Source organism: Phragmites australis, chromosome 4 (genome assembly GCF_958298935.1).
Source record: "Phragmites australis chromosome 4, lpPhrAust1.1, whole genome shotgun sequence".
In the NCBI taxonomy this organism is placed as follows: Eukaryota; Viridiplantae; Streptophyta; class Magnoliopsida; order Poales; family Poaceae; genus Phragmites; species Phragmites australis.
The window spans coordinates 38,320,018-38,334,002 of NC_084924.1; the positions used below are offsets into that span (position 1 = coordinate 38,320,018).

A 13,985-nucleotide genomic window follows, 5' to 3' on the forward strand; every position below is an offset into this window, starting at 1 on the left:
AGAGATAATGAAAAAAATTATTAACAATTCTATTGGTCATATCATCAATTTTTAAAATCTTTAGATTTATGTGCACCGTATGTGTCACAGGGAACTAAATTTTAAAGCCCTATTAACTTAAAATTCATAATGTGTCACCCAATTTCTTGGACACATTCAAGAATATACATATGGCTATATTCAACAATTTTATAGACCATCTAGATATTCTATAATGCCGATTGATGCATCTTCAAAATAGCCTCACATATGTCCCTTATACATAAGGCACCACACTTAAGCTAAACTCATTGCCCTAATTATCAAAATTAGAGCAAATTATCCTGCATGTAGGATCAAATCCATTTGCATGGAATAGTTTGGTTTTGAAAAGTACAACATTAAGTATCTTATATCCATATTCATAATAGTATAGTTGAATCTCTCTCATCAAGAGAATCAGATTACTTGCATAACCAACTATAAATTGCAATTTGCCAACATCCTGTTGGTGACATGTGGCTTTACACACCGCATTATTAAACTAAATTCATCCAACTACAATCATACAGCTCCCTCTGTTGCAGTTAGTACGTGAAAATTTGGCTACAACGAAGTATTTTCTATCTGCAAATCGGTTACATTCTGCACGTACCGATATCACCACCCTACAACATACATCAAACGACGTTGGGGATCCATATGAGGTATAATTATCCGTTAAATAAATAATACCTCGAGTCCCTCACAATGAACTTATTCATTGCCCGTATGCTCATAATATTTTGATGAAAATTCTAGGTATTAGGGGGAGATTAATACCATAAAAATGCCAGAAATTAGAAGAAAATATCACATATTCATATTCCGTCCTCGTATCCACGTACCAGAGATCTCAACTCTTATTCAGAACATCTTGTATTTACAACATATTGCAAATAATCTGCCAGATACGTTTACTCGTCATAAAAGTGCCATCAAATTCGATTCCTACTATTAATGTGCCAGAAAGAGTAGAGATACCTATCAAAATCTCTCAACTCCTAAATCAAAATAAGAGAGGGAGAAGTATGGTCCCAAGAGATACAACTTCTTACAAGCATTCTTGGAAACAGGGGAGAATATCGTCAAAGACAGTAAATACAAATCAACATCAAGTTGACAGACATCTTATGGATATTCACGATCCAAAGCCTATGGATGTTTAACATCCAAATGCCTAGCACAAATATGTACACAAATTCATATGTTAGGTCATTAGAACATCCTAACTCCATTGTTTTAGGAATTACACCGAGTTAAACAAGATAATATTTTCACAAACTGTATTGATTCCATAGAATCAATCAATACCAAAGACTACAATTGTGAACAACTTCTTCTCTACTACGATCAATTACCATGGCAGAGTGTGAAAAATGCTCGGTCTGGACTCAATGGAAGGATGCAATCCAACCACAGATAGCCTCGCTCACAAAAAGAGAGGTATTCACAAAAAGTAATACCTACACCTCCAAATATTTTCCCTACGGAAGCAAAATAGATTTTCATTCCATAAGGTGGTGGAATAGTGAGCTTGTAGCACAAGAGTTCACACAGAGACCCGACATCAATTACGATGCTACATACCCTATGGTATGTGTGGAAATTAGGTTCCTATATTTAATATTATTGGCAGATCAAATGAATTGGATAAATTTTGACATATAAGTCTCTAATGGACTTCATATTCTGAATCTAAATATAAATCACAATATATATTGTGTACAACTTAAGTCACTCCATGACTTCAAGTAGTTAAGTTGATTGTGGTACAACTAACTAAATGAGTTCCTTCCATAGAAGAATTTCTCCAACCATGATGATTGCATATATGTGTTCATAGTGAAATCCCAATTGGATTTTGTATCATCTCCAAACCACACACGACAAAGTATGTAATCATCTTAAGATGGAATTTGAAATGATAATTTGGGTAAAACCAAATTTCGCTTAAGTCTATAACTTGAGCATATTCCTTCAGGAATATTTATCTATCAGTCCACTAATATCCAATTGATATTGGATAATCATATCCATCAAACACTTATGGTCATTCAATCCCTAAATATGAATCAAGATCTATTCATACATTGGGTTGACGATGAAAAGATATTGAAACTAAAGTTCTATATCTTAATGCCATCAAAGCGCTCATGTATCTTGTAAATCGCAATATGCCTGATATTGTATTTGCAGATAACTTACTAGGTCAAACAGCGTAGCTCCAACAACACCATTAGGTGGGAGTCAAAGAGGATATCCGCAGATATCTTTGTGGCACAAAAGATCTAGGTTTTTCTATTAGAAAAATCAAGACATAACCATTATGGGATATCTAGATTTTGGCTATATAGCTAATCCCCATAACGCCAGATCATAGACTGATTTCATGGTGATATAGCCATCTCATGGGAGTCATCAAAACAGATTCCAGTGGCTACTTTCACATATTATTCTGAAACATCACATACTTATGTATGGCTTCGCAGAATGATCAACTACATAAAAATTCATGTGGTATTAATTCCATTGAATCGACTACCATTATCCTGCTTATGTTGCTCAGATGCAAATATGTTACATAAAGAGCAGTATCACTAAGTATATTGCCCCTAAATTGTGTTTATCCTTATGCGATAAACAACTTGCAAACTAAATCTTACGATAACCTCATAGATTTATTCACAAAGTCCTTACCAACTTTGATATTTTAAAAATATGTTCATGGTATTGGTATGCGATGACTTTGAGATTTGCAAGGTTCAGAGAGAGTCTCCTCCTGAATTTTAACCTGTTCATATATCATATTGTACTCTTTTTCCTATATAAGTTTTACCCATGAGGTTTCTCATAAAAGATTTTAATGAGATAATATCTACACAAGAATATATATATATATATATATATTTTTTTTTTCTATTTTCCCTACCGGGGTTTTTAAGGGAAATATCAAAGACATATTGATCCATAGATCATACCTATTGTTCTCTAAACTTGCTTATAGGTTTTTCCTTGTTCAAGGTTTTCTCATATGAGTTTACAATAAAACAATAATCAATATATGTTGTATCATTTTTCCTTATTTTTTCACTGAATTTTAAAGGAGTTTTAACATCATATCACTATTATCCTTCTTATATTTTTCCCATAAAATTTTTGGAGGAGTTCTCAAGATGATATATACATAAAACGACATGGATTAAGGGGAGTGTTACGAACCGAAATGATCAATACCACCGAACGGACATCCATTCACAATAGACACTCGTTCAAGAGTGATGTCTCCCGAACGAACATAACTATTCACCATGTATAAATACCAACATCTATCAATAAGAAAACCAATGATTGAATCTATTGTTGTCTCTCTACTTTACATTGCAGTCCTAGTTCTAACAAACCCTTCTATTTTACCTCATCTTCCTTTTCCACATCATCTCCCTCCTCTAGTCCTCTTCTCCTTTTTTTTTCTTAGAAAAAATGGAGAAGGACTAAAGAGGAGCTCTATGGCGCAGTAGGCAGTAGGGGGCTCGAGCCCCATGACCTTGCTAGACCAGTTAAACAGAATGACTTATGCTTAAAGCTAAAATTAATAGTCTAGTATACTTAGATTTAGAAATATGGGGCTGCATGTGCTTAATAGAGAAAAATCGAAGCTAAAGGGAGTGTAAGAGCAACTCTAACCGTATATCTATATTTCATCTTCCAATTTCTTATATGGATTATCATCTATAAAGATTCCATTCTATATTACTTCACTACTTCAACAACATATCTATATTTTATCTTCTATATTCTCTCCTATTTTTTAATAATATTCTATAACTACCGATATATTCATGAGGCCACATGTCATTCTCCCTTCCTGTCCTCGCCAGAGCATGGCCGCCGAGCCACCCGACTCCCCTCCTCGCTATTTGCCATCGAGATCCCCGATGAACTCCACGGGAGTGAATGTCTTCATCGCAAAATGAAAATAGGATCTCCAGTAATCTCTGGACCATAAATCCCAGATGTGTTTAGCAAAAGACAGACAATAAGATTGAAGCAGCTACCACAAATGCCTCCCAAAAAGCCTCAAATCATCTCACGAAAGCCCCAGCGCTCAGCCCACCGATCCGTCGCACCAAATTGGTCGCCACACAGTAAAAAATCTCTGCAAAAAAACACCCACGGGATCGTGGGGAGGAGGAGGGCAAATCGATTAGCGGTGATCGATTTGGATCGTGGGGAGGAGGAGGGTAGATCGATTAGCGGTGATCGATTTGGATCGTGGGGAGGAGGAGGGCAGATCAATCAGTGGTGATCGATCTGGATCTAGTTGCTGCCACAGACAAGGTCGCCCTCGCAGAGCAAGGAGCAGGACGTGGATGGATGATTAGGTTTGGGGAGATGGGTGGGCGGATCTAGCAGGGGCGCTCAGGCAGGTGTGGCTCTGAGATCTGGGAGGGCTCTCATGCTCACCTCTGTCGACCTCCTCATCTGCGGCAAGCTCGTCGAGCAGCCTGACGAACAGCTCCCGCAACGGAGCCCACAAGTCGGCGAGCGACACGACAAGGAGGTTGATGACGAACACCTCGCAGTCGTCGTTGCCGCCCTCGCCTCCTTCGTCACCACTTCGACAAGCCACTTGGAGTTTGTTGTTGTCGGAAAACGGCAGTTCTGGAGGTTGAAGCAGGGAAGGAATGGGGCAGCTTGTCGATGGGGAAGGGGAGACAGGAAGAGGAGGAAGGCGGGAGGGAAACCGCGGTTGCTCGATAGCGGTCGGGGGCGCATGCTATATTTAGCGTGTAGAGAGTCTGCAAAAATAACGTCTCTATTAGAGCGATACTTTTATGTTTCTCACGTTATATTAATGATGACGTGTCCGATAAAGTCCTTTTTTAATGCTCTAAGCCCGATAAGCCCCAACCCTCCACCGCTGATCAACACGACGTGTCCCCCCGTGTGCGCACATGTTTTGCTTGCTTGGAACGGAAGCGTTGGATTGTTTGTTGCTCGTCGTTCACTGTTTTTTATGTTTTTGTATTTTTGTTGTTGTAAACGTGATGGGGCCATGTTACCAGGTAGCTAACAAAGTCAAGAGTCGGCTTGTTCCATACCGACAAAGCTGGAGCCAGATCTACTACTCCACCCCGTGTGGACGTGCCGGAGACGCGCGTTGATGATAACCGCAAAACTTCGTGACGTCTTCTTTCGTTCCCCTGCGGTTAAATTTTGCCTGACAGATTTTAAAAGGAAAATCCTTTGAATTTTTTAGTCGTCTTCAAACTTTTTTTTAAGTGCAGTCAAATCTGTAGTTGAGAATCAAGCCTATCTTGGGTGGTTAGCAGAAGTGTTTGTATCTCTAATCATCAGAAATCAAACCTCAGGTTAGTTGCTTATATCTTTTAAAGTGAATTTTTTTTTAATGGCAGGTGACCGTCAACAGCGAGAAATTTATGATAACTTTGTCAACTTTTAAGTTTCACACCTCTAATCTTTAGTAACCTCCGTTAGAGTGCATACATCTACCTGTTGTACTGTACTGTCTAAAAAACTATCTTGCATCATCTAGAAGAAAAAAAAAGTTGTGTCGTTCCACGGCACGAGCCGTGTTAGACCTCAAAGAATCGCATCTAGAGGCCACCAACGGCCCGCATGTTCCTTCGTAGCTTCTCCTGCAAACGATGGTTCCTTGTTGGCAAAGTGCTAGACCAGACTGGAGGGTCGTTTAGGTCCTGTTTATTTAGGTTCTTTATAAACTGTGACTTTTTAGAAGTCTGTTTTTAGTATAAGCATATCTAAATTTATTTTTGACTTCTTAGATTTTTTAGTAGTGAAAACTATTTTTGTTTTTTCAGAAATCACAATTAGAAGCCAACAAAAACAAACTATTGTTTTAGCTTCTTGTTTTTGAAAAGCAGAAGACAATAGAAATCCAAATAAATAGAATCTTAGTTTGCTAAATTAGATACGGATCATTCAGATTTCTGACAAACAGCTGCAGCTTTGACACGGCACAAGTCCATGACATACTGTGGATACTGTTACTTACATAGCTAGACGCTTCAGCACCAAGCAAAATGAAGATAAAAGGTTAAAAGCCCATGTCAAGCTGACACTCTCAGCAGCAAAAAGATTAAACAAAAGCTCAAAATGGCATCAACATTGCTATAATCGATTTAGGGAGTACATAGGCTACAAACAGAAGTAGCACAAGTTCTGCAAAAAGCAGTAACGCAAACAGCCGACCCTGTATGAAAATTCTAATAGTACAATCTTTCAACTGAACGACAATGGTGTATTCAGTTTATTGGAACTCAAATTCCGTAATGAAATGTGGCCACGAATAATGATGAACCCAACTATGAGTACGCTCCTCCCGTGATATTTTCGCCAAGCGCAAGCCGATTTAGGCCTTGGTCTTCTTGGGCACAGTCAGGCGCTCCCGGAAATCATCCTCCATGAGCACCAAGCCGTCACGTAGGACGACCTTAGGCTCCCACCCCAGAACTTCCTTCGCCTTTGTGATGTCTGGCTTCCTCTGGCGAGGGTCATCAGGAGTGTTCTCGGTCATCGTCACTGTCACATCTGGGTTGATCAACTGCAAAATTAAACAGGCATGTCAGTATACCACCCAGATTTCCCAAGCTTTGCAAGAAGAAAGAATTGCAAATATATAAAATCCATATTACCTCCTTCACATTCTCAGCAAGTTCCAGCATGGTAAATTCACCTACAACACAATACATTACAGCCATTTAGTGGAAAGAGGATGAAGCCCAACTTACATACGACGGGAATGCTTATTCATATTTATAACGCAGATCTGAGTTGCTCACTGTGTGGCAGCAAAATTAAATATAGATATTGATTTTACCTGGGTTGCCCAAATTAATCGGTCCAGTGTTGTTTCCATTCATCAGCTTAATAAGGCCATCAACCTGCAAATGAAATGATACAGTTGATGATATCATTCACTGATCAACTATGAAACAACTGCAAATGAAATGGAAGACAAACCATATCAGCGACATAGCAGAAGCTCCTAGTCTGTGTTCCTGGCTTCTGGACAGTCAGGGATTCACCACTACAACATTATAACAAGATAAGCCACCAACACCATCTTGACACAAGCTAGGAAGTAAGTAAAAGAAGTCCAACAAGCATTACCGCACAGCCTGAGCAATGAAGTTGCTAACAACACGGCCATCATCAATGTTCATCCTAGGCCCATAGGTGTTGAAAATCCTTGCAATTCGGATTTCTATGGACATATATGATAAAAATTATTGAGGACAAATTGTAATCCCAGAGTTCTCACAGAACAAAAAGGGCTACGAGCTAATAGTGAAGTTTAGTACACAACGAAGTATTACCAAGGCCATGCTGCCTGTGATAGTCGAACATCAGCGTCTCTGCTACACGCTTACCCTCATCATAACAGCTCCTGACTCCTGATAAAGAAAATCAAATTAAAACGGTAAGAAAACTTGAAAGTTCATTTATGAAAAGCAGAGCAAAATGTATTGCATTTGTCAGGCGAAGAAGTTTACCAATTGGATTAACATTGCCCCAGTAGGCCTCTGTTTGAGGATGCTCAAGCGGATCACCATAAACTTCAGAGGTTGAAGTTAACAAAATTCTGCAATTGAACATAAGCCTCCGATTAATCTAGTTTTTTATGCGAGAGGTAATCGAAGAATCAATTGGCATGATGAACTGACCTAGCTCCAACTCTCTTTGCAAGTCCCAGCATGTTCAGGGTCCCAATAACATTTGTCTTGATGGTCTGTTCAGGACATTGCATACATTTCAATACCATGAGAGATCAGGAAAAACTAAGAAATGATATACTGCCTCTCACAGAACAGAGAACCTGCATACCTTAACAGGGTTGTGCTTGTAGAAGATTGGTGAAGCAGGGCAAGCAAGGTGATAGATTTGGTCAACCTCCACAAGCAACGGTTGGGTGACATCTAAAACAGTGAGAACAAATTTACGGCATAAGTTCATAACTGACGCGGAAGAAAATACCTGTAAAATGGAACAACTGAGAGCAGTGATTTGTAAAACTGTTTTCCATGAGTACATTAAGCAATTAATTTAAGTATATTATCCATCCCATCAGCACATATTCAAGATCAGCAATGACCAAAGTTATACCACCAGTCTCAGAAAATTAACATAGATGTGCATACTTGTACTCTGAATATAAGTATAGTCAATGGCCAATTCAGATGGAAAAAAAATATTATTCACTCAACAGACAACTCAGGACACGCTTTTGGACAATAATTGACTATACATGGAAATAAGTGTGCAGTGCTTTAATCGTGATTGACTAACCATGATTCAAAATTTTCAGGAACCTTTGAAAAAGAAGAACAGAACTAAGGCTGCCAAATGAGAGAGTTTAGTAGTCAACAACTAAGGCTTCGATAATAAATTCAGAAAATCTGAAGCTCCATTTGACAGACAACATAAGACATGTTTTTTGGACACGCACAGAGACACATACAAATTAAACAAATAGCACTTTATTTGTCATTGACTATCCAGGATCAATAATTTTCAGGATCCTTTGAAAGAAAAGACAAAAAATGATGTTAACTTTATGTAAAACATAACAGAATATGTGGCAATGCAGAGATGAGCTACACTAGGAATTTACTATCAAAAGTCTTAAGTGTGTGTAGTTAACTAGTTATTTACCATGACGGATGAGCTCAAATCTTGGGTGGCCGATCCACTTCTTCAAGTTGTCTTTTGAACCAGTGAAAAAGTTATCAGCAACAATGACCTGAATGCAAGAGAACACAGTTAACATCTAACATGCCTTCAAGATAGGATACGCAGCAAGGATCCTAGAGCTCAAAAGTTGCTCAACGCCACAAACTTAGTGCAGCACGAAGCATTAAACGACACTATGGAAAATAGCTCTCAATTCTTAGAATGGCACCCACATGATTCAGAAACTATCTCAGGCAGCTCAAAATGAAGTGCGCTAGAAGATCTCTAAAGCATTGCCACTGCATCCGTGTGATCTCTCAAATTCCCAAATAGATCCACAAAACAGATTCCCAGGACTAGAGCAACTAAATAGCTTGAGCTATAGAAAGTAATGCAAGCATTGCCACTGGATCTCACTCAGTTTAGTGATCTCTCACATTACCATTTACCAATCAGATCCACGGAAGTACCCAATACTCGAGCAACGCTTCCAGCTTAAGCTCTATACAGCAATTCCCCTACATGATGCAAAATGTAACTTGAAAGCTTGCACCCCAGAGATCTGGCACAATTATCTCCCACTTACTTCCCTTTCACACAGATCTAGACCCCCTCTGTCGGTCTGTCCCTGACCTTATCACTAAGATGAGATCTAGCCGTTATCCCCCGTAATGGAGCCGACTTAAGACATGGACGCAGGCCGATCCTGCAGACCTAACGAACAACGAAATGCTACGGGATCTCGTCATGTGCTTACGTACCTCGTGCTTCTCGTTCTCCATGAGCTTGTCGACGAGGTGCGAGCCGATGAAGCCCGCCCCACCGGTGACCAGGATCCGCAGGTTCGCCTGGATCAAACGGCAATCAGCACCCCAATCAGGATCCGGAACACGCGAACCGACCCAAACAGCACAGCCAGAGGGATCCGGCGATGAGACAGCGCACCTGGAAGAACTTGGAGAAGCGGAGCGGCGAGGGCGTCGGCGGCGGGCGGGTGACGGCGTGCTCGCCGCCGCCGCTGCCATTGGCCTCCTTCTGCGCCATCGCACCCGGTTCGCTGCAACACCAGATCCATCCAAATCAAGCGTCAGGGAAACCACGCACCGAAACGAAAGGGGACCGACCAAAGCGATCTGCTACGAAGCGTGGGGAGGGTTGCATCGCTCGCTCACCGAGCTGGCCGCTTGCGCTGGGGACTGGGCTCGGCTTGCTCGGTTCGGACACGGGGAACCGGCGCTTTGAATCGGACTAGACACGGGCAGTGGGACACGGGCGGACGAGGAAGGAGGCCTCCCAGATCTGAGCTGTATTTATAGACCCCGCGCTGCACACTCACGGATGCAAGCAGTCAGGCACCACCCACTGCTGCTACTAACCGGGCTAATCAAAATCAGATCCCACCACCCGACTGCACAACTAATCCTTCCTCCCTTTTTTCTTTTCCTCGACGATCTGGTGCGATTAGGATACTAGTAATCAAGAGGAAGATGGAGCAGACATTTGCGCTTCAAATGGAAGCAAAGGTGCCGGTGCGTGTGCCCCCGGGAGCGAGATTCCAACGGGTGGCGCGTGCGATTGATGGCGACAGCGGACAGCGCAGCGCGCCCGGCCCGAACCCCACCCTCCCACCGTCACCGTAATCTTTGTTTAGTGGCGCGATTAGGCGGGGGGTTAGGTGAGCCTGGAGGGCGACTTGGAGGGTGGGTGGGGCCCGTTTAGGACTGGAGGGTGGGCGGGAGGGAGCGCTACGTGGCTGACAGGTAGGGCCTTGATGCATGGCGAGTAAAGATCTATTCGATAGAGGTCTTTAATTTAGTAAAAATGATTTTATGGTGAAAATTAATTTTATAGTGAAAATGATGTTTGTGAATCGTTTGGTATGTTAGTGATATAAATAATTTTTGAAAAGATTATGTTAAAATTAAGAGAATAAGTCGAGAATCGATGAAAACTAGATTTTTTTTCTCCCACCTTATAGTACAAAATGTATTAGTGATTTTTTCTGATTTTAATGTAAAATCGATTCAACAATAGAGTATTTAATAATGTTTCTGTTAATTCTGACATGAAGTCAACTCTCACGGTGATACTCAAGTTTGACGTCTCGCGCTCGGGTTGATAGAAAGAAATTTTATGAGATCTTTTACCCAAAAATCTTTATAAGATTTTGATTCATATCGTCCTTTTTTAATCTAACGACTGGTATGTATAACTGAAAGAAAGAAAAAAATTATTTAATATAAAAAAAATCAATAAGACCGAATCTCATTGATACTAAGGCTGGAACCCGGTACGTGCTTGTCGGGTACGGTGTGCGACTGTGTGGTGGGCGGCTTGTTGCTTCCGGCACACGCCGCGGCATCGTGATTAGTGGTGGGAAACTTGGGCGGCTGCGATTTGTTGGGTTGGCCCCGGGTGCAATAGATTAGAGGATAGCGTGAGCTGAAATGAAGAGCATGATACCACGTCAGAAAACTTCAAGGTTACACATCATTATTCTATATTTTTTGCCACAGTCCGACCAAAGCCACCAAAAAGCCCCATCTTTTTTGAGCCAGCACGAGTGAGTGGTTACGTACAAAGTGCTAAAATAAAAGCAGCGGGTGAACAGAATTACGTCGTCGTATCGTTCTTAACCAGCCCTTTCTGAAACGACGACAGGTTAATATTATTTGTCTCTATAGTGATTCCGATCTTGAACGCATAACCGGCCCGGGCTTGATGAGCGGCGGTTCCAGAAAAATTGGAAAGGTATACCTATTCTAACACGACATATATAAATATAAATTGTAGTTTTCAATTAAGATTTAAATTAAATAAAATATAATAAAAATTGTTCAAATAAGAGTACCAGTTGATTTTATATAAATATAAATTACAAATTATCTAAAGAAAATCAATTTCACACAAGGATTATCCATATTTTGGAAGTATTTGATTACATCGTTAACACTAATTCTTAAGAACATGTCTCACTTTATAAATATCACGAGACAATCATTTAATAGTTGACCATCCATACAATTTCTTAACTTATTCTTCACAAAAGTCATAGCAGAAAATACTATTTCAACACTCGCTATAGCCACCGATAAGAGCAATACCAATTTGAGAAACAAATATATCAAGTTGTATATCAAATACTTTTGTGTTTGAACAAGCTTGACAGAGATCTCACCAAAAGTCTTTTATCATTGAACCTACCATCACTTCTCATATCAATAATAATTTTATCAAGTTGGAAAGAAAGCCTTATCAAATCTATACTTGAAAACTCTTTGGAATAAACTTGGCAAGGTTCATTAGATGCTTCTTATCATAAAAAGAAAATGAGTTGAGAGCATTTAAGGAATTAAGGATGAAATGCAAACAAGAAATTGCATATTAAAATTGTCAAACATGTTATCAAGCTCCTAACGAATGGTATCAACGACGCCAAGATATATTTCTCTTCTAAAATAATAATTATTTATTTGCTTTAAGTAAAAACGTTGGGATCATCCAAAAGACTTATATCTATCATTGGGATTATGAACTTTAACACGGAGCTTCATACAAAATGATGCGACTTTTTCTTGAAAACATTCTTCTCATCCATCATCCCTCATATGCTGCAATCTAGTCTTAGCCAAGTGAATAAGTGTCATAGCATTAGCAATATACTGCTCCCTCCTTTGCAAAGCTTGACATAAGTCATATGTGTATCCAAGTATGACTAGCATCAAGTGCGCCATGAAAATGAAATCAAATGACTCAAATGCCCTACATACAGCATGGATTTTCCCAATCATCCTTGTGAGAGGGATATTTTCCTAGATTTATAAGTACTTTATGAATTGTAGAATACATAGCAATAATATGCAATACAATCTTGAAATGAGAACTATAAATTGTAGAATACATAGCAATAATATGCAATACAATCTTGTAATGAGAACTACAACGAGTGTCACTGGCCTAGACAATCCTATCTCCAATCCTTTTCCACTTTGAATATCACTTAATTCTAGTGCTTCCAAATTTTCTGTGTAAAATAATGGATGTAATAAGCAGAAGGAGACTCATTCAGAATCAATATTTTCAGCCCATTAATTTCATCTTTCATGTTACCATCACCATCATATCCTTAGACATGGACTTGAGAAAGACTTAACGAGTATTTCATAAACAAACATTAGATTGCTTTCTTAAGTGATAAAGAAATACTATCAGTCATATAAACAACTCCAAGGAACCTCTCACAATCAACATAACGCAAAGCACAAAACTAGATGTTCCTTTTAGGACACATCATTAGACTCATCAGCTAGAATTGATTAGTAATTAACACCAATTTCTTCAATTATGTAGCTGGTGGTTGTCGTGGCAAAACAACTAATAATATCTGTTTGTATACCATGGCCAACCATTTGGCAATTTTTAGGGGTATTTTTGTGGGAGAACCGTCTAAATAATATTATATTTAATCACCAAGTCGATTATTTACATAATACGACTTCAACAATTAACCAGAATATCATCCCGGTAATCTCGGCAGATGTTTTATGCCCAAGATCGAAACACATGCCTTTCAAACATAAGCAATCATAACCAAGCTTAATAAAGAGCGACTAATTAAATTATATTACAAGTTCTTAACCATTTCCAAGTTTAACAATTTACAACAGAAGAGATCTATGAGGATACTAAAACTAATCAACTCCTAGCCAAAAGAGAAATTACGCAGCGGAAACAAAAGCTAAAGACAGCAAAATATGGGTAAAGCCATGTGCCCTTAGGCTTCACCCCAAAAGTGTGACCTTCGATAGTTGCCTACTCATACCCGTCGCTAGCATCGGCGGACGTGAAGTAATCAAACACCATCTCTTCCTCACTACAAAACCTGTAGAGTAGCTGAGTACGAATGTACTCGTAAGACTTAATCCATATAAGGTATATATAAATAACCCGACTCTAAAAATTATGCATTGGACCATTAGCAAGAAAAAAGGTCATAAGGTTGATTAAAACATATGTGCCCGCAACCTAGACACATATGTGTGAGCATCTAAACATAACGAACATACCCTTTAAAATCTGTAACTACCAACCTGCACATAAATGTAAATGGAACTATAGTAATACATCAATAGCCAGCTATCAACATTACCCAACATACCATCCATACCACCATCCCACATTTGTAACTCTATGACCGATGCAAATGGACAGAAGCATGCTCATGATCGAGAGCTCGGTAATTTGAATTA

General features: G+C 39.5%; 1 protein-coding gene across 1 annotated transcript; it reads right to left on the reverse strand.

Annotated features, from left to right (window-relative positions):
- Positions 1-6,142: 6,142 nt before the first annotated feature.
- On the reverse strand, positions 6,143-10,204 carry LOC133916394 (UDP-glucuronic acid decarboxylase 6). Its single transcript, XM_062360043.1, has 13 exons — positions 9,909-10,204; positions 9,682-9,793; positions 9,498-9,584; positions 8,719-8,806; positions 7,891-7,982; positions 7,731-7,795; positions 7,560-7,648; positions 7,383-7,460; positions 7,177-7,270; positions 7,027-7,093; positions 6,884-6,947; positions 6,699-6,739; positions 6,143-6,607 (listed from the first exon to the last, which is right to left on the reverse strand). Exons 2-13 carry the CDS (start codon positions 9,778-9,780, stop codon positions 6,416-6,418), a joined length of 1,056 nt encoding a protein of 351 aa, XP_062216027.1. The 5' UTR covers positions 9,781-9,793; positions 9,909-10,204; the 3' UTR covers positions 6,143-6,415.
- Positions 10,205-13,985: the final 3,781 nt, after the last annotated feature.

What these genes read in the sequence shown, in the direction of transcription:
- LOC133916394 (XM_062360043.1), bottom strand. Translation starts at nt 9,780, where the DNA reads ATGGCGCAGAAGGAGGCCAATGGCAGCGGCGGCGGCGAGCACGCCGTC. An exon ending in TGGAGAACGAGAAGCACGAG is followed by an intron (nt 8,807 to 9,497) that starts GTACGTAAGCAC and finishes TCTTGCATTCAG; the next exon opens with GTCATTGTTGCTGATAACTT. An exon ending in ACAAGCACAACCCTGTTAAG is followed by an intron (nt 7,796 to 7,890) that starts GTATGCAGGTTC and finishes TGTCCTGAACAG; the next exon opens with ACCATCAAGACAAATGTTAT.